Raw genomic sequence first — 26,081 nt, 5'->3', positions numbered from 1 at the left:
GCTGAGGTGAGTCGAGCTGAAGGACTCCTGAAGCAACTGGAGCAGGAGATTGCTGAGCTGAAGAGGACAGATGCTGAGATGAAGCAGCTTTCACTGACACAGGATCCCATTTACTTCCTCAAGGTAGACAACATTCCTTTATACATGGGTTCTAAATTTTTGTTGACAGCGCGAACCTAGCTGCCCACAGCATAACCTCTGATTGTTGGAAACCGCTGTCGATCAAAAGATTAGCTTACGTGGTTGGCTGCCAGTGTCTTGCCTCTCCTCACAACATTGTGTTTACAAACACTGTGTGTGAACCCATGTATAGAGCGTTCAAAGCATAGCTAAACACAGTGGCAGTGCAGTGTTAATTGCAATTCAAGGCCTCATGTCAGTAGCTCTCCCTCACTATGGTGTGCGTGTGTGTGTCTGCCTGTCTGTCTGTCTGTCTGTCTGTTCTGTGTAGAATATTGTGTCCATCAATGCGAGGCCTTACAGCACAATCTCAACCAGCGTGACCTTCAGCCAAAACTTCTCCTTGGAGCCCCTGAAGAAATCTGTGTCTGCACTGAAGACGCAGCTGGAGGAGAAATTAGAGTCAGTCTTCAAGCAGGAAATTGTCAAGATATCTGCAGCAGGTTGGACAAACACCATAACAGACATATGAATCATAACTGACATCTTCAATTTGCTTTTTAAAGTGAGGCATGACTCATCTGATCTTTGTTTATTTTTTCTTGAAGCTGTGAAAAATATCCAGATCATCGAGAGCATACAGCGTGAGTTTCCAACACATACACACACACACGACGCAAGCACGCACACACACACACACACACACACACACACACACACACACACACAAACTGAAAATGGGCGGGATGTCTGTGTCTACTGTATGTGTTTTATTATGAGGTTAGACACCCTTGTCTAAAACTAGCGCTGTCATTTGAAGTGAAAGCCCACCTTGGAAACTCCAAACTCTCACTGTCATGGTGACACAGCTCTCTACAGAGCACAAGTGCACACTGCCCACTGAACACAACAAAATTACATTTATGCCTCATCTTTGCAAGGGGTCAGCCCCCAATGGCACCCCAAGGGAGCAGTTGCGGTGGGACAGTACCATGCTCAGGGTACCTCAGTCAAGGTATGGGGGAGAGCACTGGCTAATCCCCCCCACCAACCTGGTGGGTCAGGAGTCAAACCGTCAACCTTTAAGATAACACGCTGAGTTGAACCGTCTATCGCATGTGTCTGCACTGCAACTGTGCATGTTCACTCGTGCTCTACAATTCCCTGTGACAAGTTAGAGTTTGGGGTGGCTTTGGTCTGGGCACAATTTCCCCATTTTCCAGCTTGTTTCGCTGTACTTGGTGAAAGTAAGTGATGGGAACGTTGCTTCTTTGACAGTGTAGGGATGGTTTTGATCAGGGCACAGCTCAGCATTTTCGGATTCAGCTGCAAATTGCTGCGGGAAACACACAAATTCCCTGCAATGGCGGGAAAGCTATTTCCCGCCATGTGTGTGTCTGTGTAGGGAGAGGGGTGGTGGAGACTGTAGGTGCAGCTGTGTGGTAACTCAGTGAACTCAGACAGCAGTCATAGCTACTGTATGGGCCAACTAGTGGTATCAGGGGGTTAGATGGGCAGCCCTGCTTCCTATAGGTGAACTATTCCACATCAAAGGTAACAACTGACCTCTCTGGTGGCTAACAAGGTAGCGCATATCATATTGGAAAACACATGGAGGTTGCTTGATCTGACACGATTGCAGGAAGCGGGAAGGACATTTTCTGAAAAATTAGGATAGGTTGTTGAACAAATTTGTCTGACGTGTATCTTTGGCGAGGTAGGACTGTTTAACAGACGTCTGACAGAACATCTTACCATAGGATACAATTACAATGTAGGATGTTTGTCAGAACACCGCTCAACACCGCTCCACAGAAAACAGTTACCAGACATAGTGCGGAGCCAAGTCTCTTGGCGGAAGTATGTAGGATGGTGCGCGAGGCTAGAGCAAAGAAAAAAAAAGCCTAACAATTAATCCACAGTCTGCAAAGGGACCTGCAGAGTGCACCCCCGTCTTTACATGTCTGTTTCACAGGAGATGCTGCCCTGTAAGACGTCTAAAGCTGGAGACTCATATCGTCATTTTATCATATGATCTCCACTGCTCTGCTTAAATGTGGAGCATATTGTGGTGTTCATGCACTTATTTAGGCCAATGTGATGTTTTCTGTTTCAGTGTCTGATGGCCAGGCTCTCATTGGTGAACCAGTGACCAGAGAGGACTTCTTAAAGTGTGAGTTGGACACACACACACGTGCACACACACACACACTGGCACACACACATACACACACAAATGCACATATACACACACACACATTGTACACTTGACAACAACAACACACACACACACTGTACACTCGAGGCTGTTTTAAGCGTTGCATGAACTGACGGTTTCTGAGGAAAAGAGTGGGCGCACAATCGCTAGAAAACTACGGAGCTCGAGGGTGACAGACGGCTCGTATTTTCAAGGAACTTCAATTCTTGGTGGCATCTGGCATACAATCTTCTGGCAGGTAGCTTGATGAGCAAGACCCTCTGTCTCTCTCTTCAAGAGGGGGTGTGGCTCGTCAGTGCCGTGGGAGTAATTACTGGACCGACAGTGTTTTTTGATATTGTGAAAAATCCGGGATATTTCCGGGGAAAATGTCAAATCGGGAAATGAGTCAAAATTAGGGAGTTTCCCGGGAAATTAGGGATGGTTGACGGGTATGCTGGACACATGCAAACACACGCACACACACAGACACACACACACACACACACACACTGTACACTTGACCGCACACGTGCACACACACACACACACACACACATTGTACACTTGCCAACACACACACACATTGTACACTTGCCAGTACACACACACACACACACACACAAACGCACTGTACACTTGACACACACACACACACACACACACACACATTGTACACTTGCCAGTACCAGGGCTTAACACTAACACCCGCAAGCTAGCCAAATGCGGGTGAAAGTCGGCGTTGGCTAGTAGATACCGAAGGTTCACTAGCCATTCTGGCGGGTCCGTTACTATTCTGAATGATGAGGCACCGCATTTTGTAGTTTTTTTCCTCGGACCGTCTTTGCTACAAACGCAATAAGTACATTCGACATGACATCAACGCATGCATGCGCATGAAGACAGCAATGCACCCTGGATGAAAATGCTGCATGACGGTTAGATTTCCTGTCAAACTTCGAAATTTCGTCGACGTTGCGTTGACGAGGTGACATGTCACATGCTGTAAAACTATCGCGGGATGAATGCGGCTGCAGTCAGATCTTGCAACCTCTGCAGTTGCTTATCCCCTTCAACGCTCGTCGACGGACTGCCTCCGAGGTCACGCGCCCATGAACTGGTTGGTCAACAACTCACTCACGTGTGTATATGGGTCTTGTCTCACACCTCTACACAAGTTTGCGCAGGTCCCCACTTCAGCTCCTCCTCACTGCCTGTCCCCCCACTCCTCACACGTGGTGTGTTAGTAGAGCAAACCGGTGCGAGCTCATCGTCTCGTTCATATTTGTGGCCGACTGCAAATGCGCTGTATAGCATAGAAGTCGTATGGGGCTAATACAATGCGATATCGTGAGCCTACAATACCCATGAAGCACCTGTGTCACGTGTCACCTGTGTCTCACGCAAGCCAGGAATCTGATAGAGCTAGTCTTGCGAAGAGGAGTGACAGCGAGCTACCGGGACATCAGCGTGCGTTTGGAAATGTCACTGGAAACCTTCACGTGAAAATAAAGTAGCGAAGTTCATCTCAACTGACCTGTTTTGCGATCTGTCATTAGTACAATACTTAGTAGTAGTGGACATTAAAATGACCTAAGCGAGAGGAAAACACGACAGTCTGTCTTGTGAAAGTCTCCAGACTAATTAGCGCAGTGATAAGATAAGGACTGCATGCGGCATTAATAATGTTCAGTTTAAATTATTTTCTGATTTGCCTGTAGTCTATGTCTTCATACCTTAATATTCTTCCACGTTTCTTGTGCTGTTGTTCCTGACTGTCAAACCAGGCTAAAAAACACGCAGTAGTAGCCTTCCAGACCAGCCCCAGACTGCACAAAAGCATCCCATTGCATGTCCCTTCGCAGGTGCCCGTCTCGCCTTGCGCCCATTTGTATTTTAAACAACTCACTATTAAACGGAATGAAAGGAAGTCGTAGCCCCTTCTGTAGTTCTGTGTGTGTGCTTTCTAGTGGATACTTTTATAAGCAAAATTTCCAGAAGAGGTGTTATTCCACATCCATGACCGAGGACAGGCGAACTTGGCAATGACTACGCTATCTCCTTTGCACATCAATTTGGACGGCGACCTCCACAGATAGGCCTATGATATAAAGAAGTCCCTCCAGATTAAAGACGAAAACATTTTGCTCTCGTGTAGCTTACATTTGTGCCCTTCCACAACACTGTGCTTGGTGTTTCTGCATGGTAAATATACTATGCCATTCCTCAGATCAGTAAATCTGTTCTTTGCATAGCATGCATGCATGGGCCAGTTAATAGGTCTAACAATTCTAATTATTAGGCCTTATATTATATTATATTATATTATATTATATTATATTATATTATATTATATTATATTATATTAGCCTACATTACATTATTAGGGCCTACAGCCTATTATATAAATCATTAAAGCTGCTCTGATGGTTAAGAAAATTATGGCTAGTGAAAAGGCCCAATGGCTAGTGAGTCCGGAAAACCACTAGCCAAAATGGCTGGTAAGCAACAAAGTTAGTGTCAAGCACTGGCCAGTACACACACACTGTACTCTTGACAACACACACACACACACACACACACACATTGTACACTCGCCAGTACACACACACACACACACACACACACATTGTACACTCGCCAGTACACACACACACACACACACACACACACACACACACACACACACACACACACACACACACACACACACACACACACACGGAAGTAAAAACAGTATGTGTGTGTCTTGTCTTCTCCAGATTCCTGTCACTTTACTCTGGATCCAAACACAGCACACAGAGACCTCCATCTGTCTGAGGGGAACAGGAGAGTGAGGAGGGGACTTAGGGTCCAGTCATATCCTGATCATCCAGACAGATTTGATATGTATGCTGCTCAGGTGCTGTGTAAAGAGGGTGTGTCTGCACACTGCTACTGGGAGGTGGAGTGGAGTGGAAGGGGGGTTGGTATAGCAGTGTCATATAAAAGCATCAGCAGGAAAGGATCGGGTAATGAGTGTTTGTTTGGACGCAATGATCAGTCCTGGAGTCTGTACACAAACCCCTCCAGGTCCTCTTTCAGACACAATGCTGAAGAGACTAAACTCCCTCTAGTGACCTGCTCCAGAATAGGAGTGTATGTGGATCACAGTGCAGGAACTCTGGCCTTCTTCAGCATCAGGGGAGACACAATGACCCTCCTGCACAGAGTCCACACCACATTCACACACACTCTCTACCCTGGGTTTGGGTTATACGATAATATATATTCAGCATCAGTGAAGCTGTTGTAATGCCCCTGCAGCCCCCTCTCATACACACAATATGCACTTGATAATAAATAAACACTCATTCATTCAAACACACACACACACACACACACACACACACACACACACACACACACGTGTATGTGTGTGTCAGTGGGTGGTAAGGATGGAATTAAGATGTTACACACACGTTAACAAGTTAAGTGTGTGTGTTTGTGTGTGTGTGTGTGTGTGTGTGTGTGTGTGTGTGTGTGTGTGTGTGTGTGTGTGTGTGTGTGTGTGTGTGTGTGTGTGTGTGTGTGTGTGTGTGTGTGTGATATCAAATGGGCCTGTATTAGTGTGTATGCAGATTGTTCTCATCTATGTGGAAAAAAACACCATGTTCTACGTCAATCACATGCTCAGCTGAATCGCACACCATTGATGTTATAACTAGATTTATGGTCCTTCAACATGTATAGAACATTTGGACTTTAATATTTCTGGTTTGGTGTAGGGTTGATGAGGTGTCTGCTATGTTATTTTTGTAATTGGTGTTAAAGATGATTGCAGTTGGTTGTATATATCAAAATAATATGTAATAAACTTAGAAACTCTGAATGATTAAATAAAGACCTAAACATGTGAGAATATCAGCAACCACTAAAAGACAGAACCCAGTAGAATGCAGCTGATTAGAGAACAGGACGGGGGTGGCAGTTACGGATGATCACACACCTGATAGTGGGATGCTGTTTACAGTTTTTCTCAATTGGTTTTGTACATTTCTCACAACAGAATAATGATTCTCAAAAGTCTTTGTTCAATTGTGACTTCCTGGTGTTACCTGTGCACATGGTCAAATCAGTTTCTCGTTGTTTTCGGCATATAGAAAATGCTCTCGTCCACCATGACATGGCTGTGTACAATTCTCAGTGATTTCGTACATTATCAACTGCTTTTGTCATATCACTCAAAAAGCTTTGTCACTGAATGCATGAAACTATTTCAATCTTATCTGATCAATGTAATATAAAGCCGAATTTACAACATTTCCCATCCAATCTAAACAACATTTCGCTTCAGAAAAGATCCTCAAGAGTGTACTATTCAATTGACAACATGAGAAATTGATTTGACTAGCTTGTCCATACACTATGACACAATGACTAACCATTTTGCTGGCACTGATATGTTCATTGACACAAAAACTTGATTTTGAAAGACAAATAAGGGTTTTGAGCAAGAGACTCGGTTTTGCAGGTTATCCACCGTGTTTTGCCATTTGTTAAAGCTGTTTTGAGAATGAATATCATGTTTTGCAAATTGCGAGAGAGATTCGAGAAATGTACAAAACCAATTGAGAAATACTGTAATATGTCAACTCGGTGATTGGTGTTCATGTGTGTGTGTGTGTGTGTGTGTGTGTGTGTGTGTGTGTGTGCGCGTGCCTGCGCGTGCCTGCGTGTGCCCCCTCACCCCCTGCCCCCCTCAAACTATGCCCAAGCTCATACTATATCTCATCCAATGCTTTATGTGTATGTGTGTATGCGTTGACTTTTTGTCCATTGTGGTTCATGAAGGGAAACGCCTATGGACAGGCACTATGGACAAATCCCAATGTTCACCAATGTGTCTATGGACAGGCACTATGGACAAACCCCAATGTTCACCAATGTGTCTATGGACAAATGCCAATGTTCACCAATGTGTCTATGGACAGGCACTATGGACAAACCCCAATGTTCACCAATGTGTCTATGAACATGCACTATGGACAAATCCCAATGTTCACCAATGTATCTATGGACAGGCACTATGGACAAACCCCAATGTTCCCGACTCCACCTTTCCCCAAAGGTGTCATCCGTATCTCTGCTGCAGTTGCCTGATTATCATAGATTGCAATCTAGATTCGCCGAAGGTGTTGCGTCACTAGGAGGGCGCAGCCTGGCTACTGCCGCAGTAGAGTCCAAGTCTGCGTCTCTACTCCAGTTGTTTCCTCTGGCTGCCCTCCATGTGGTGTAGAGTTGGACGGCATCGGTGACATCTCAATACGACAAGTTTTAATTCAGTATCTTTGCAGAAACAACATTCAGTAGTTATTCTCTCATTTGCAATCTCGGCACCATACAACTGTTCAGGGATGGAAATAAGCACCCGTCCAACAGCCAATGACGAATAATTTTCAGTGGTGACTGGTAAATTTTTCAACCCACCAGTCACTTTGACTGGTAAAAACAGTGAGTGACTGGTAGATTTTGAAATGATTTTGATTTAGAATTTGAAAAATGGGGGGGGGGGGGGGGGGGGGCATTGAGAAGGAGACATTTGGGGGTGGGGGGCTGCTCAGTTGCAAATGGGGGGCAATAGTAAATATTATTATTTTTTTGATACTAAGGGGGGCGTTGACTAACCTGATTTTGATCATCTGGCTGCGTTCAGCAACTACATGCGAGGGCGTTCCATTCCCTGTCTCACCCGTAAATGTTGTTTATATATAAACATGGTTCGGGAGGAAGCCCGCGAGTGATTGACAGCCATCATTACTTGCTCCCGCCTTGCCTCCCCTCCTTTCCCTTTCACCTGTCTTGCGTGAAGGCTTTCCGGATTGTCCCACCACCTCCCCCTACTCCTCCATTCACTAGAGCACCCAGCTACACTCCTACCCAACTACATGCGTTCCATTCCCTGCCGCACCCGTAAATGTTGTTTATATATGAGTGATTCTACGATTCGGCTGTGCTTTTAAGTCCATGGATTTTATTTGTCAATTCCACTAACTATTAACTGCATCCAATGATGTTTTGGACATTAGAAAACATTTATCTTTCATATAATACAGAAAGTGTAGACATAGCATTATTTCCCTCAGCAAGAATGAATATTTAATACTGGTTTTGGGCGTTGGTCCTGTTTTCCAAATGTCAGATTCAGTCTTCATATTAGCATGTAAAGAAACTTGTTTTGCCCAAGACGATTGCAAATGTTGATTCACAGTAATCATCACAGTATGACAAAACTGTCAGAAAGACCACTGTCCTTTCCATTATACATTTGCCATTTTGTGTGTGTCCACTAACTGTGTTAACCGTGTCACGGTCTGAAACCCCCTCCATACATCAGTAATGGTTTGGTCTTAGGCCATACGAATAACATCACGTGATGTCATAACCACTTTGGCAGGATATGGGAAGACTTTTTGGTGAGTTTTGAGCTCCATCCTTCCATGATTTAATCCATACTCTTTCATGTTCTTATAGCGGGAAAATTGCCTGTCAACTTATCAACATATTCATAAGAATCTGAATTAGAAATCACATGTAGAAAAAGGTTTTTGATGTGTTTTAACTGCACGCTACTTTAAGAGAATCCTTTTTGTTTTTTAATGGGAGTAGTGCTCCTGACTAGCACAAGACGAAGTAGCTGAAGACGACTAGGTAAATAACTTGTCCTGCAGTGTGTGTTCAACTGCTGCAACATTTTGATGGCATTTCCTGATTGAACAACTTGTGTGACGACAGCATAGAAAATGTTCAGTGTAGAAAAAAATGCCCAACCCATTTCTGCTGAAGGAAACATTGAGTGTTGCAAATATTCTTGAACACTGCCACTATCACCCGGTTGACCATCTATCTCACCTGGTCCTACCTGCTTTCTCCCTGATAACAAGAAGAAATTTGATTGGCCAATCCCAAACCTCACCCACCTTGGGCTCCTCCTTAGTGTTCTGAGGTGCTGAGGAAGTCAGCTGTCATTCTGCTGCTGGTTCTCAGTGTGTTTACTAGTGTTAAGAAAAGTTTCAAAATGGCATCAGTGTCTTCTCAAGAGGAAGAGTCCTTCAGTTGTCCAGTCTGTCTGGAGCTGTTGAGGGATCCAGTGACTATTCTCTGTGGACATAATTTTTGTATGAGGTGCATTAAGAGCTGCTGGGATCAGGAGGATTGGAAAAGAAAATATAGCTGTCCCCTCTGCAAGCACAGCTTCGACTCCAGGCCTGTACTTCACAAAAACCCTCTAATTGCTGAAATGGTAGAGAAGTTTAGGAAGACCAGCATCCAAGCTGCTGTTCCTGCTCGCTGTTATGCTGGACCTGGAGATGTGGTGTGTGATGTCTGCACTGGGAGAAAACTCAAAGCTGTCAAGTCCTGTCTGGAGTGTCTGAAGTCGTACTGTGACACTCACCTAAATGCTCACAATGAACTTGTTGATAGAAATCACAACATGATTGAGGCCACGGTCCAACTACAGGAGAGGATCTGTTCCCATCATAACAAGGTTTTTGAAATATTCTGTCGCACTGACCAGAGTTGTATCTGTCTTCTTTGTACGATGGACAATCATAAAGGTCATGACACAGTCACGGCCAGGGCAGAATGGAGTCAGAAAAAGGTAAGACATGAAGGCCTACATAATGTCTTTGGGATTTATTTTTAATCTTCCAAACAAAGTTGGAGCATAATAATCACTCAAATGCAGTTTGTTTAGATCCACTGTGCCATACCCTGCCCTGTGTTGTATGTGTCTCAGTGGACAACACCTCAGCCCAGCTAAAAACGAAAGGTGGCTGCGTGTGTATGTAGAAATATTAGAGCAATCCAGAAATACAGGTTGGGCTGCTTTCAGACAAACTGAGGCACACACAATATTGGTGTTCATTTGTATAGTTAATGCACAGGTAATACTTAGTGTAATACCAACATAACCGTTTTGTAAATCTGTCTCATTGAAGAGGTGAATTACAGTTTATTAAATGAAATTAAAACTCCAATGTATTTATTTAAAGCACTGACAGGCCAACTTCAATGTTGCCTAATTTGTCATTGAGTGTTGTGTCATTACAGGATCTGAACCAGCTTGGCTCATGTTTAATGTCTTTTACACTTAAATCACTTTGTGTTAAATGAACTGCTGTGTTTCACAGCTGAAATGAGTCACGTCATTTCGCAGCATCAGTTGCTTGTGAAATTGTATTGCAGAACAGCTATAAAGCATCTTAAGTTATGATGATTAGACATTAGCAGTCAATTCAAAATGTGTTGCTTTGATTCTTGATGTTCCAGGAGGGGTTGGGGCAGAGCCAGAGGAGATGTCAGCAGATAATCCAGTTGAAGGAGACGGAGCTGCAGGAGCTGAGGAAGGCTGTGGAGACTCTCAAGGTGAGAACTGACCAGAGGAGAAGACAACCGGCAGCAGATTTCTTGTTATGAAGTGTAACTAACATGAAAAGTTTAGTCTAGCATCTTATGTGCAACAGAATGCTGAGGGCTGCCGGTGGGACAAAGCTGTTGTTGTTCAAACTGCCTCTGCACGCTATGACCATTCACTCCCCTTCATTACTACGGACTCACATTGCTTTCCATAATTTGGTCTCATTAAAAGAAAATATATATAATCACGGCTCTCTCTCTCTCTCTCTCTCTCTCTCTCTCCTCCCATCTCTCTCTCCTCCCATCTCTCTCTCTCTCTCTCTCTCTCTCTCTCTCTCTCTCTCTCTCTCTCTCTCTCTCTATCTCTCTCTCTCTGTTGTGGGTCCTATCAGTCTTGTACACAGACAGCAGTGGAGGAGAGTGAGAGGATGTTTAATGATATGATCCGCTCCATTGAGAGAAGGCGCTCTGAGGTGACAGAGCTGATCAGAGCTCAGGAGAAGGCTGAGGTGAATCGTGCTGAAGGACTCCTGAAGCTACTGGAGCAGGAGATTGCTGATCTGAAGAGGACAGATGCTGAGATGAAGCAGCTTTCACTGACACAGGATCTCATCCATTTCCTCAAGGTAGGACAGACCTTGGTCAATTTTAAGCAAGTCCGACAGTCGGACAAAGATGCATCCACTTGTTGCTTATTGATGAAAATGAATGAATACAATTCTATGTAACACAAGAAATGGTGGCGAAGATGTCGTGTTTTGGTCGATTTAAAGAATGCATTTCAGACAGACAGACCAACATACCCTCTTATAGAGATGCTGGGAGGCATCTAAAAATCAATGTAATGAGTCCATTAGTGTGGTAATGAAATGTCACATTATACAGTAGTTACAATTATACTGAAAATGTGATAGACCAATAAATCTAAGGTCATATAAATCATGGTCATTCTGAATTAAAAATTGAAATGAAAGTGAAATAATCCGTAAAGCTATATTACGGAACCATGACCTCTGCTGAGAGAGATTGGAAATGAAGCTCTCAAGGTGGCAAAGGCATACCGTACTTACATTTCCAATGGTCTCTGTGTAGAACATGGTGTCCCTGCCTGGTGATCCATGCAGTGCTGTGACCAGAAGGACCTTCAGCCAAAGCCACTTCTTTGATCCTCTGAAGGAATCTGTGTCTGCACTTAAAATGCAGCTGGAGGAGAAATTAGGTTCAATTTTCAAGCAGGAAATAGTCAAGATATCTGCAGCAGGTAGGACACATAGGGATTTACAATATGATACATTACAATATACACTCACTGGCCACTACATTAGGAACACCTGTTACAACTGCTCATTGAGTCAAATTTCTGATCAGCCAATCACATGGTGGCAACTCAATGCATTTTGCATGTAGACATGGTTGAGATGATCTGATGCAGTTCAAACCGAGCATCATAATGGGGAAGAAAGGTTATTTAAATGACTTTGAACATGGCATGGCTGTCAAGCTGAAAGGGCTTGATTTGAGTATTTCAGAAAATACTGTTCTACTGGGATATTCACACAAAACCATTTACAAAAACATTTGCGAAAAAGAAAACAAATGCAGTGAGCAGCGATTCTTTGGGCAAAAATGCCTTGTTGATGGTAGAGGTCAGAGGAAAATGACCAGACTGATTTGAGCTGATACAAAGGCAACATTAAGTCCAATAACCACTCATTACAACCGAGGTATGCATAAGAGAATCCCTGATTACACAGGACATCAAATCTTGAGGCAAATGGGCTATTGCAGCAGAAAACCACATTTGATGCCACTCCTGTCAGCTAAGAACAGGAGAATGAGGCAACAATTTGGACAGGCTCACCATAAACAACACTAGAAGATCGGAAAAATGTTGCCTGGCCTGATGAGTCTTGATATCAACTGCAACACTCAGGTGGAATGGTCAGAATTTGGTGTGAACAACATGAAAACATGGGTCAATCCTGCCTTACATCAACGTTTCAGGCTGGGGGTATAATGACATAAAGATATTTTCTTAGCACAATTTGGGCCAAATAGTACCAATTTATCTTTATTGGAATGCCACAGCCTAGCCAGGTATTGTTGCAGGCAGTTACGGCAGTTCTGGAGGCAAAAGGGGGTCCAACCCAGCAGTAGAGAGATGTTCCTAATGTAGTGGCCGGAGAGTGTACATCACAAGACTATCATCACTCATGACTGACAACAATGTTCTTTATCTCAAAACAGCAACTAAAGCACAGATCATACCACGTGAGTCTTTACACACACACACACACACACACACACACACACACACACACACACACACACACACACACACACACACACACACACACACACACACACACACACACACACACACACACACACTAATAATTAAGCGGTGTCCGCTGGTGTGTCTCTGTGTTGGTCTGCAGATCCTGATCCTGAATTCCAAGTCAGAAGAACACGCAGCAAGGAGGGCCTGCCACCACACAGTAAGTCATTACTGAGGACCTCCTCGGCCTTTACACACAAACACGCACACACATGCACACACGCACTGGTGATGATGAGAAGTACAGTATAAGAGTGATTCATTACACACACACACACACACACACACACACACACACACACACACACACACACACACACACACACACACACACACACACACACACACACACACACACACACACACAATAATTAAGCAGTGTCTGCTGATATGGGGAACGCATTTGTATTCATATATTTAAAGCCAAGGGGAGAGTATGTTCATTGGATGTGAGATGCATGTGGGTGAATGTGTGTGTCTGTGTTGGCCTGCAGATACTGATCCTGAACTCCCAGTCAGAAGAGCAGGCAGCAAGCAGGGCCTGCCTCCAAGCAGTAAGTCATTACTGAGGACTTCTAACTACCTCCTATTAAAACATACTGCCAATGACATGCCTTGCCCCTGACACACACACGCACGCACGCACGCACGCACGCACGCACGCACGCACGCACACACACACACACACTAATAATTAAGCAGTGTCAGCTGGTGTGTCTCTGTGTTGGTCTGCAGATCCTGATCCTGAACTCCAAGTCAGAAGACAATACAGTAAGAGGCTCCTGCCTCTAAGCAGTAAGGCATTACTGAGGACCTCTAACAGCCTCCACAAACACACACATACATGCACACATGCACACACACACATACGCACTGGTGATTAATGATGAGAAGTACAGTATAAGAGTGATTCATTACACACACACACACACACACACACACACACACACACACACACACACACACACACACACACACACACACACACACACACACACACACACACACAATTGGTGATGAAAAGTATTGAGTGATTCAAGAGTGATTAATTTCAATCAACCGCACGCACACATGCACGCACGCACGCACGCACACACACACATTATAAGTGATCAGCAATATAAGAGTGATTAGCCATAGCTGAGTGGTAGAGAACAGAGCAGACAAATACTCAAAAGGGAAAAAGTGCCCAAAACTGTACAGGAGTGTCAAGAGCATAGTCCTGTGTGTCGCAACAGTGCATGAAGATTTACTGACCCCTCCCACTTTCTGTTCATTTACTGGGATATTTTAATCCAGTCCGGCACAGCCATTTCCATTACCAATGTTCTGTGATAGAATTACATTTTCCATGTACTGTACATAGATACAACCCGAATAGGTTTTAAGAGTACTCCCGAACCACGTTTAGAGTTATGTGTGATACAGTACTTCGATGATTCTTTGCTAAGATGGTTTCGGGAAATTATCTGTAAACTCTAAGATGTTGTTACATGTGAACTTATGTAGCACTTACAGTAAGTCCTTTTGTGTTTTCCATTCATCTGTTTATTTTAATGTCCAGATTATGAGGAGCATGATATCTTCCTGTGGAGGAAGGGAACAGGATTTGGCTTCACAATTGTGGGAGGAAGTGAATCTGGCGATCTGGTGAGTGCCAACGTTTTACCCCCAGTGGACAAATTGCTTTCACTTATGCAGATTTTTGTAGCTCATGCAGTATCTATGCATGTACAATGACAGCTCGTCAAGAAAACTGCTGGTGCGGCACAGATTCAGATATTGTGGATACACAGTATGGGGATCAATCCTAACGAGGAGATTATGGACTTCTTGGATACTATTTCCTGCATTCTAGTGCGTTTTGTGGTAACCTGCTTGACATGGAAAATGCAAAAGCCGCTCTGATGCAAAAGCCGCTCTGATTCAGCTTGATTTCTGCATGACATGCACAAGACAGTGCATTCAAATAAATAAGTATTCTAATAAATACCAACTTTGTTGGAAATGCCAGCGCAAGGTCAGACACTCGGGCCCTTGTCAGTCACTCCACAACAGCTCTTGGCACCAACTCTCATCAATGCACCAAAGGTACATACACTCAGACATGCAGGGCTCTCTCTGACAGCCCTGCCAATCAAGTGCCTAGCTGACCTGCACAAGACAGTGCATTCAACTCAATTAATAAATACCAGTAGTCGGAAAACTAAAATTACGAGGCAAAGAAGCCAATTTGACGCGCTATTGTGGTATTGTTGACGATAGTCACTCACAAGGCTACACAACATAAGCTTCTCGTTCAAGCCTTGATTTTCCATGTCATACAAGGAAAAAAGAGAAGAAAACCCAACGGAGCATATCACCCAAATCTGTGATTACAAATTACCTGGGCAGCAGGATACATAGCTTGTGACATGTTAGCATATTAAAGTATACTTGGGGCCCCAAGCGGCTGCCTGCCTAGCCTGGTGACAATATGCGTCTCTGTACGTAGGGTGCAGCTGGCAATTTGGGGAAGTATATATGGGCAGCATACCTCTTGAAAATCAATGACAAAAATTACATTGTCTACCTTTTAATAATAAGAAAAAGTTTGCCATGCATTATGCGTACCATGGACCTCGCCAATGCGTATCATGGACCTCGCCAATGCGTATCATGGACCTCGCCAATGCGTACCATGGACCTCGCCAATGCGTATCATGGACCTCGCCAATGCGTATCATGGACCTCGCCCCAGCTTACAAGCTTGCATTTAGCTTCATATGGGGACCCTTTCTCTCCACACTAATCTACCCGTTTCATGACATGTAACTGAAAATCTAAATGATGGTGTGAAGAGAAATAAATCATTCATTCATTACATTCATTCATTCAAAAATGTTTTGAAGCAACACCAACATCTGCTATTCTGCCTACAGATCACTGTTGGCAATGTTGTGAAGTATGGGGCGGCAGATGAGGATGGGCGTCTACGCTCTGGTGATCAGCTGATCAGTGTGGACGGCACCTCTGTGGAGGGCAAGTCCCACCATCATGCAGTGCAGCTGCTGCAGCAGGGCATCAAGCAAGGACATGTCAACTTAACCATCAAGAGGAACTGCAGAGGTATAGACTGGCTACAATGGAATTGAATATATTACCTGGACATTTTATGTGCACTATGTGGCTGATTCTCTTATGTTACCATGCAGAAATAGATATAAAATACAGCAAGACAATCTGAAAAAAGAGATCAGAGAGAGCATATCTACTGTATGTATATGCAGGTCTCAGGTCTCAGATACAGACATGCACACCATCTGAATAGGGCTATGCAATATAATCAAATTTCATGTTTCATTTTCATGTCAAGCAATCTGTGGACATGTGGACAGCAGTTGTATCTATATACAGTGTTTTAATGTCTTGATGAGAGTGCATGTTCATGCCTCAGCCCAGACCTCCAAAGTCATTGGATATGAAATGAATGTGTCTCTGTGTGGTCTGCAGATACTGATCCTGAACGCCCAATGAGAAGAGATGAATATAGGAGCACCTTCCACCACTCAGGATATTACCTCTGACAACCTCCACCGCCTTTAAATCAAACATGATGCCAATGACATCATGCCACCAATGACATGCCACACACACACACACACACACACACACCCACACACACATACACACACACACACACACACACACACACACACACACACACACACACACACACACACACACACACACACACACACACACACACACACACACACACACACACACACACACACACACACACGTAAGATACAGTACATTAATTGACATGAATACATATACACATTCCTTCGTCACAACTCTTTGATACAGTACACTCGTGTATTCGACCATCATTAGTCTTTGATGTATTTGTGCAGTATGTTCTGTAGAAGCAGATATTAAATGGGCCTGTATTGTATTGGAAAGCTTGTGTCCCGATTAAATGGTGGTAAATCTTCCTCATCTCTGTGGGAATATCTGTATTAATTAAAACTGCTAATGTGTTCCATGTCAAATTCAACTTGAGCTGAATCATACACTTGAGTTGAATCATACGCATACACATCACACACACGTTTTTTCAAAAGACAAAACACACACACACACACACACACACACACACACACACACACACACACACACACACACACACACACACACACACACACACACACACACACACACACACACACACACACACACACACGTCTTACCATGTATTAGACAGACAGATATAGATTTTTCAGTAAATGATCATGTATTTGAGATTTTGTATGCAGACTCATTACCGTTTCTCCTCTCTATATAAATATCTGTTCCTATTATATGCTCATGAAAACAGGCATGTTCCATGTCAAATAGAACTTGAGTTTGATTTTACACCACGGATCATATTACACTACATTCAGTTGAATCACACACTGATGATAATACTATGTGGATGCATTGCTTACACATTCATATTTCTGGTTTGATATGGGGATGGTGTGATACTGTTTTACTTTTGTGTTTGTAATTAAAGTGTGCAGTGCACCTGATGAAGACCTTTATGTACAGTAGGTCCAAACGCTGTGTGTTACTGTCAAATAGATCACAGTAAGAGAGATGTACTGTATGGGTTGGGGATACTCTTTTTTTCTTGTCTGAAGTGTGTTTTGCACTTGGTCAAAGACCAAATGTGTTTACATGTATGAATTTCAAATATGTATACATTAACCTTGAACAATGATTTAATTAAGACTCTCTCATATGGGGGTCACATGGTTGTAATCAGACTGCTTGTATTTGAGGTGACAGTAAGAGAGACGTTCTGTTTGGGTTGTGGATATATTATTTTTACTCTTCTGACCTGTATTGATGCACTTGGTGAAGACTTGTAGACCTGTACATGTATTCAATAAAATGTTAACTCATCAACTTTGAACAGCTGTGAATGATTTGATAAAGACTCATATGAGAATCACATGGTTGTAATCAGAGACATCTGATTGGACAGCAAGCACTACAAGGCAGCTGAGTAGAGAACTGGGTGGGGGGGGATCAGAAGTCACTCTCACATACACATGTACGTGCACACACACACACACACACACACACACACACACACACACACACACACACACACACACACACACACACACACACACACACACACACACACACACACACACACACAGACAGTTGTTTAAAGTAGTAGGCTATTAGAAGTATTTACCACAGTGTACAACACTAGTAGCATGACGTTACATACTGTAGTTGCAACTAGGCCTTATGTAATATACTACAACTAGGCCCCATGTAATATCATACTACAACTACGCCCTATGTAATATCATACTACAACTACGCCCTATGTGATATACTACAACTAGGCCCTATGTAATATACTACAACTAGGCCCTATGTGATATCATACATCTAGGCTCTATGTAATATCATACTACAACTAGGCCCTATGTGATATCATACTACAACTAGGCCCTATGTAATATAATACATCTAGGCCTTATGTAATATACTACAACTAGGCCCTATGTAATATACTACAACTAGGCCCTATGTGATATCATACTACAACTAGGCCCTATGTAATATACTACAACTAGGCCCTATGTGATGTCATACTACAACTAGGCCCTATGTAATATACTACAACTAGGCCCTATGTGATATTATACTACAACTAGGCCCTATGTAATATAATATAATACATCTAGGCCTTATGTAATATACTACAACTAGGCCCTATGTAATATACTACAACTAGGCCCTATGTGATATCATACTACAACTAGGCCCTATGTAATATACTACAACTAGGCCCTATGTAATATACTACAACTAGGCCCTATGTGATATCATACTACAACTAGGCCCTATGTAATATACTACAACTAGGCCCTATGTGATGTCATACTACAACTAGGCCCTATGTAATATACTACAACTAGGCCCTATGTGATATTATACTACAACTAGGCCCCATGTAATATCATACTACAACTACGCCCTATGTAATATCATACTACAACTACGCCCTATGTGATATACTACAACTAGGCCCTATGTAATATACTACAACTAGGCCCTATGTGATATCATACATCTAGGCCCTATGTGATATCATACTACAACATGGCTAAAACCTCAGCGCTCTGGACATCAAGAGGATTCTTCATGACGAGAGGCTGCTGGAGAGGAACATTGTATGAGGAGGGGCACACGTGTGTGTGTGTGTGTGTGTGTGTGTGTGTGTGTGTGTGTGTGTGTGTGTGTGTGTGTGTGTGTGTGTGTGTGTGTGTGTGTGTGTGTGTGTGTGTGTGTGTGTGTGTGTGTGTGTGTGTGTGTGCATGTGCGTGTGTGCGTGTGTCAGTAAATACAGGGGGTTCCCATATTACTATACATTTCCACTGAATCTGTACAAATAGCATCAGAAAATCAGGAGAATGTGTTTTAGGATTATTTTTTTTTATTGGTGTTATTTAATAATCTGCATTTGGCAGCGGTGTACACTAGTGCCTCCATTTTCAGTGTTCAGACTCCTTCAGACCTCTTTGACATTTTGTCTCTTCCCAGGACCCTCCTCTATTGGTGGTGGGGGCCCTATACATGGGTCAGCAGTGTTTATAAACACGATGTTATGAGGAGGGGCAAGACACTGGGACCCTCTTGTATTGGTGGTGGGGGCCCTATACATGGGTCAGCAGTGTTTATAAACACGATGTTATGAGGAGGGGCAAGACACTGGGACCCTCCTCTATTGGTGGTGGGGGCTAGGGGTGGGCAATGTGACGATATAAATCGTAAATGGTGATATTGAGCACAAGATCGTCTTGAATCCACCAAAGTGAAGAAATCGTATATATCTTCTTGCAGTGAGGATGTTAACTATGAGTATGAAAGTGATGTTTACTTACTTGTGTTGTTGTCTTCACCTTTATTCTTTACATTATTGTATTCTAATTGTGCACTTTATGAGAGTGTCATCAGTGTGTTAATATTTTATTAACTACAAATTACAAATTGCAAGCATATCAAAATTGATTTTAGTTGTTTTTTATTTTTTGGATGGAAGATCGTGATAACAAAAAAATCGAAATCGAGATTTCCTGGTAAAAATTGTGATATGACATTTTTGCCATATCGCCCACCCCTAGTGGGGCCCCTATTACGACCATGGCAGGCGGTAGCCTATGGGGGGCCCTGTCAGTGTTTTGCCCTGGGGCCCTGTGTGCAATTATTCCACCACTGTCCCTTCCTTCCCCAGCCTTGATGTGAGCAGCACAGCATAGCACAGCTCCCTCTCTCAAGCTGTGCCAAATGTACTTTATTATCAAGGTACTCGTTTTAACCCTTCAGGTCCTCATGCACAATACTCATTACCAGTTAAGTGGCGTGCACAGACATTTTGGGGGGCAGGTGCTGAAAGGGAGTCGCTGAGGGCATGTTGAACTTACTAAGCTAAAGAGGCGATATATTATATCGGTGGCATTATTGTCACATGCTTTTGATCATGAAGCTTTTTTTTAGCTTATCATGTCAAAATGGACAACAGTACATTGTGACAAAACACTTTTTAAAAAAAAGAACTTTCAAAAAGGGCATTTTTGTCCAGTAGTGCAAAGGGGCAGGTGCTTCAGCACCACCTTTTCCGTATCTGTGCACACCTATGCTCATTACACATAACACATGGTCTCAAATGAGGACATGGTCCGCGATCATCAAAGGCTACTTGATTCCTTAATTTTCTCATTTCCTGTTTTGCTGGGCGAGTTTGGACAGATGAGGTGGACGTAAGGAGGTAAGACTGACCAGTAAGAGGTTGCAGGGGGACCTGATGAAATAGCCTACTATCTGCATTTAGGTTGCAGGGGGACCTGATGAAATAGCCTACTATCTGCATTTAGGTTATGACCAAAATTATACATACTAAAATTAGGCCACCATAATTCCAACAAAACACCCAGCAGGATAACCAACATTAAAACCAAAATCTAAAACATATCTCTGGTCCTCCCTGTACTTAGTCATGAATGTATTGATTAATGTGTCAAGCAATAGTAATGGTAATTAGTCCCTTAGATTAATTCTTTCAGCCTGTATATGGGTTGAATTTTGGGTTGGGTTGGGAGGAGCTTCGATAAAAAGTTTCAGAGCCAACAATGAGAGTAGGGCCTACATTATAACCAAAGAATATGGAATAATAACATTACAATGGGAGATACAGGCTACTGCTCTAATGCAGTGCACGTCGAATAAATATCCCCTCAGCCTGCATCACTAAATATGGCCACTAGATGGCAGCAATACTCCATGAATACTGAACTCCATCCAGGAAGTTTGGAGCTCCACAGGTGAAAGCGAAACTTAACTCCACTTGTTCGCAAGAAGTTTTGGATGTCGCTACGTTTCGCTTCGACAATTTGAGAAAATGGCTGAGGCCAGGGCAGGTAATAAGGACATTTTGGAGTGTTCTATTTGTTTGGGTCTTCTGAGTGATCCGGTGACTCTTACCTGTGGGCACAGCTACTGTTTACGCTGCATTGAGAACTGCTGGGATAAGGGCGACAAGGCCGTTTACAGTTGCCCTGAGTGCAGACAGGCTTTCGCTCAACGACCCGTTTTAAACAAGAATATAAAACTTGCTGAGCTCGCGGATCAAATGAAGAAGATTGGAATACAAACAACATCTCCTGAGTGTGCTGCTGGACCTGGAGATGTTGCGTGTGACGTCTGTACTGGGAGAAAACTCAAAGCTGTCAAGTCCTGTCTGGAATGTTTCGTGTCGTACTGTGACAGTCATCTGAAAACTCATGATGAACTTCTGGGTAGAAAACACACATTGGTCGATGCCACAGGCCAGCTACAGGAGAAGATCTGCTATAGTCATAAGAAGGTTCTTGACATTTTCTGTAGAACTGACCAGAGTTGCATCTGTTATCTGTGTACGATGGGGGATCATAAAAACCATGACACGACCACAGCTAAAGCAGAGTGGAGTCAGAAAAAGGTAAGGCATGAATCTACAACAGCCTCCCAGAGCTCTGCGTTTTTCTTTTACTAAAGAAAGGAAATAATGTACAACTTGAGTGACTTAGCTATTTGCCCCAGTGAATAGGCACTAAGATAGAGTGTATTAGAAGCTCCAATATCTACATTTTGTAAAGCATTGACAGACCAACTTGACAGGCCAACAGAATGTATCCAACAGAATGTAGCATGATGTAGCACGCTGAAGACTCATTACGAGTTGCCTTGCCATTTGTAGTGTCTAAGTTTTTCATCCATCAAGCTGGGCTAATATTTATTAAGATAAAAGCCCCTTAAAATGGTATTTAATTTCTGATGTTCCAGGAGGGGTTGGGGCAGAGCCAGAGGAGATGCCAGCAGATAATCCAGTTGAAGGAGAAGGAGCTGCAGGAGCTGAGGAAGGCTGTGGAGACTCTCAAGGTGAGAACTGACCAGAGGAGAAGACAATCTGCAGCAGGTTTATGGTTGTACAATACAATGCAATACAATACAATACAATACAATACAATACAATACAATACATCTTTTATTTGTCATTGTGACGACGAGCACAACGAAATTGAACGTTCCTTGTTGAAGCAAACATAAAATAAAAAAATAAAATGAAATAAAAAGAATGGTGATAGTATAAAAACTATGCTTTGGAAGCATAATTAAGTTCTGTAGTGGCGGCTGGGTAGAAACTGTTTTTTAGTCTGTTTGTCCCGGTTTTCATGGACCTGTATCTCTTGCCAGATGGTAGCAATTCAAACGGATTGTGACCTGGGTGTGAATTGTCTCCCAGAATGCACTTGGCCTTTTTTAGACTGCGGGTGCTGTAAAGGCCTTCCAGAGAGGGAAGAGGGCAGCCAATGATGTTCTCTGCTGCCTTCATGACCCCCAGAGCGCTTTCCTCTGTGCCACAGTGCAGCCTGGGAACCACACACAAAGACAATATGTCAATATGCTCTCCACTGAGCAGCATGCATAGTTATGATCGTACTCATAAGCTGAGACACAAACACGGCTCCATTTTTTATTTGTCAATCTAACCACTTCTCCTTCTCCTCTACATTGTTATTACATTACACAGCTGACACTTTTTATCCAAAGCAACTTACTGATATTGCAGGCTATTGGTTACAGTCCCTGGAGCAATGTGGGGTTGGGTGCCTTGCTCAAGGGCGCTTCAGCCATGGATGGAGATGTACTACTGTAGGGAGTGGTAAGGGCAGGATTCTCCTGACCGTATCCTTCTGAACTCTGTGTGTGTGTGTGTGTGTGTGTGTGTGTGTGTGTGTGTGTGTGTGTGTGTGTGTGTGTGTGTGTGTGTGTGTGTGTGTGTGTGTGTGTGTCTGTGTCTGTGTGTGTGTCTGTGTCTGTGTCTGTGTCTGTGTTCTATCAGTCTGGTGCACAGACAGCAGTGGAGGAGAGTGAGAGGATGTTTACTGAGATGATCCGCTCCATTGAGAGAAGGTGCTCTGAGGTGACAGAGCTGATCAGAGCTCAGGAGAAGGCTGAGGTGAGTCGTGCTGAAGGACTCCTGAAGCGACTGGAGCAGGAGATTGCTGAGCTGAAGAGGACAGATGCTGAGATGAAGCAGCTTTCACAGACACAGGATCCCATCCATTTCCTCAAGGTAGACATTTACTGGTAACACTTTACTTGACGCCGGTGTCATATGCATGTCATTACAGTGTCGTTAAGTGACATTCGGTTATGGCAAAGACAACCTTGAATTGTCCAACAGTCATAAATTGTTTATGACATGGACATATTGTTTATGACAGGTGCATAACTGGGTCGTGATACTGTTATGATAATGTAATGACATGCATATGACACCGGAGTCAAGTAAAGTGTTACCCATTTACTTTTAAAGGGACACTCCACCCATTTGCATTAGACTTTCCATTGCTAGACACCCAGTCATACTTTTGAATGGTCGTGCAACACTCTCTAAATTCCCCTTGAGACAGGAGAAATCCGTATTCACATCTTAACACTTCCTCCTACAATGATGTAAAAATCGTCATTTTATTGAGCATTGCAATGCATTATGGGGATTGTTGTCACAAATCCACAAGCAATAAAAAGTCATTTTCTGCCTTTTCTCGGCCAAGAAGGCACCAAATTAGAAATTTATTCTACTATTCTACTACATATATGACCCACTTTTAATAAACATTCATGTCTCCACCAGTGGAATGCCCCTTTAACAAGGTTCAAAACTAAATGATTTAAAGGGTTCATATTAGCACAGTAATACAGTAATACAGTAGCTCTGTCTATGTTCTTCCAATCAAGGGTCCATTGTCAGTAGGTCTACATCACCCTATTGTGTCTTTGTGTTTCTCTGTGCAGAACATCGACTCCATCCCTGAGAGTCCTTACAGCACCGTTTCATTCAGCGTGACTGTCAGCCAAAGCTTCTCCTTGGAGCCCCTGAAGGAATCTGTGTCTGCACTGAAGACGCAGCTGGAGGAGAAATTACAGTCAGTCTTCAAGCAGGAAATAGTCAAGATATCTGAAGCAGGTTGGACATACGTACATAGAAACCATAACAGACATATTCAGTTAGCTTTTCAAAGTGAGACATAACTCATCTGATTTTATTTTTGCTCTTTTTATCTTGAAGCTGTGAGAAATGTCCAAATCATCCAGAGCATACAGTGTAAGTATTAAAGTGTGACATGATTACTGTATGTAATGTTGTCGTCATGCGCACCATGGTCAGACTGATCTACTTTCACAGAGTAATTATTGAAACGCAAAAAGATTCAGAAACATAAAGTGCTCTATGGAAACACACTATTCATGTGTATATTTGTAGTAGCTAAGACCTCCTGAACCATTGGATGTGAGATGCATGTGGATGGATGTGTTTCTTTGTGCAGATACTGATCCTGAACTCCCAGTCAGAAGAGTACACAGTAAGGAGTGGCTGCCACCAAACAGTAAGTCATTATTCAGGACTTCTAACAGCCTCCACAGCCTTTAGTTTAAACATGATACAAATGGCATGATGCCAAATGCTATGCCAATGCATGATGCCATGATACCCCAGTAGTGGGGGTGAGGGTGCACGTTAGGTGACATTAAGGATTCTTGACTGCAGAGTGGTAAAAACACTGTAGAGATGCCACCTGGCTGCTAGGTTGCCCATCTCCACCAGGCTGTCCATCTCTACCAGGCTGTCCATCTCCACCAGGCTGCTAGGCTGCCCATCTCCACCAGGCTGCTAGGCTGTCCATCTCCACCAGGCTGCTAGGCTGTCCATCTCCACCAGGCTGTCCATCTCCACCAGGCTGCTAGGCTGCCCATCTCCACCAGGCTGCTAGGCTGCCCATCTCCACCGGGCTGCTAGGCTGTCCATCTCTACCAGGCTGCTAGGCTGCCCATATCCAACAGGCTGCTAGGCTGTCCATCTCCACCTGACTGCTAGGCTGCCTATCTCCACCAGGCTGTCCATCTCCACCATGCTGCTAGGCTGTCCATCTCCACCAGGCTGTCCATCTCCACCAGGCTGCTAGGCTGTCCATCTCCACTAGGCTGCCCATCTCCACCAGGCCGCTAGGCTGTCCATCTCCACCAGGCTGCTAGGCTGCCCATCTCCAACAGGCTGCCCATGTCCACCAGGCCGCTAGGCTGCCCATCTCCACCAGGCTGCTAGGCTGCCCATCTCCACCAGGCTGTCCATCTCCACCAGGCTGTCCATCTCCACCAGGCTGTCCATCTCCACCAGGCTGCTAGGCTGTCCATCTCCACCAGGCTGCTAGGCTGTCCATCTCCACCAGGCTGTCCATCTCCACCAGGCTGCTAGGCTGTCCATCTCCACCAGGCTGCTAGGCTGTCCATCTCCACCAGGCTGTCCATCTCCACCAGGCTGCTAGGCTGTCCATCTCCACCAGGCTGTCCATCTCCACCAGGCTGCTAGGCTGTCCATCTCCACCAGGCTGTCCATCTCCACCAGGCTGCTAGACTGTTCATCTCCAC

General features: G+C 43.7%; 3 protein-coding genes across 3 annotated transcripts in view; all 3 read left to right on the top strand.

The window, feature by feature from the left end:
• LOC134445672 (tripartite motif-containing protein 16-like) overlaps positions 1-26,081 on the top strand; it is a 245,965-nt gene that overhangs the window by 140,679 nt on the left and 79,205 nt on the right. Inside the window, exon 5 of the mRNA XM_063194708.1 lies at positions 729-764. Within this exon, the coding sequence (XP_063050778.1) occupies positions 729-764 (36 nt within the window). The remainder of the gene's footprint in view (positions 1-728; positions 765-26,081) is intronic.
• Positions 9,349-11,965, top strand: LOC134445679 (tripartite motif-containing protein 29-like). Its single transcript, XM_063194714.1, has 5 exons — positions 9,349-9,481; positions 9,530-9,959; positions 10,631-10,726; positions 11,110-11,343; positions 11,842-11,965. Exons 1-5 carry the CDS (start codon positions 9,375-9,377, stop codon positions 11,881-11,883), a joined length of 909 nt encoding a protein of 302 aa, XP_063050784.1. The 5' UTR covers positions 9,349-9,374; the 3' UTR covers positions 11,884-11,965.
• LOC134445674 (E3 ubiquitin/ISG15 ligase TRIM25-like) overlaps positions 21,421-26,081 on the top strand; it is a 22,659-nt gene continuing 17,998 nt past the window's right edge. Inside the window, exons 1-2 of the mRNA XM_063194710.1 lie at positions 21,421-22,086; positions 22,431-22,526. Of these exons, the coding sequence (XP_063050780.1) occupies positions 21,508-22,086; positions 22,431-22,526 (675 nt within the window). The 5' untranslated portion in view covers positions 21,421-21,507. The remainder of the gene's footprint in view (positions 22,087-22,430; positions 22,527-26,081) is intronic.

Source organism: Engraulis encrasicolus, chromosome 3, assembly GCF_034702125.1.
Source record: "Engraulis encrasicolus isolate BLACKSEA-1 chromosome 3, IST_EnEncr_1.0, whole genome shotgun sequence".
Lineage (NCBI taxonomy): Eukaryota > Metazoa > Chordata > Actinopteri > Clupeiformes > Engraulidae > Engraulis > Engraulis encrasicolus.
This window is presented reverse-complemented; position numbering and strand designations above follow the sequence as displayed.

Excerpts from the sequence above, each read along its gene's own strand:
- LOC134445679 (XM_063194714.1), top strand. The coding sequence starts at position 9,375 with ATGGCATCAGTGTCTTCTCAAGAGGAAGAGTCCTTCAGTTGTCCAGTC. Across the intron at positions 9,960-10,630 it reads CAGAATGGAGTCAGAAAAAG|GAGGGGTTGGGGCAGAGCCA; the intron begins GTAAGACATGAA and ends TTGATGTTCCAG. Across the intron at positions 10,727-11,109 it reads AGGCTGTGGAGACTCTCAAG|TCTTGTACACAGACAGCAGT; the intron begins GTGAGAACTGAC and ends GGGTCCTATCAG.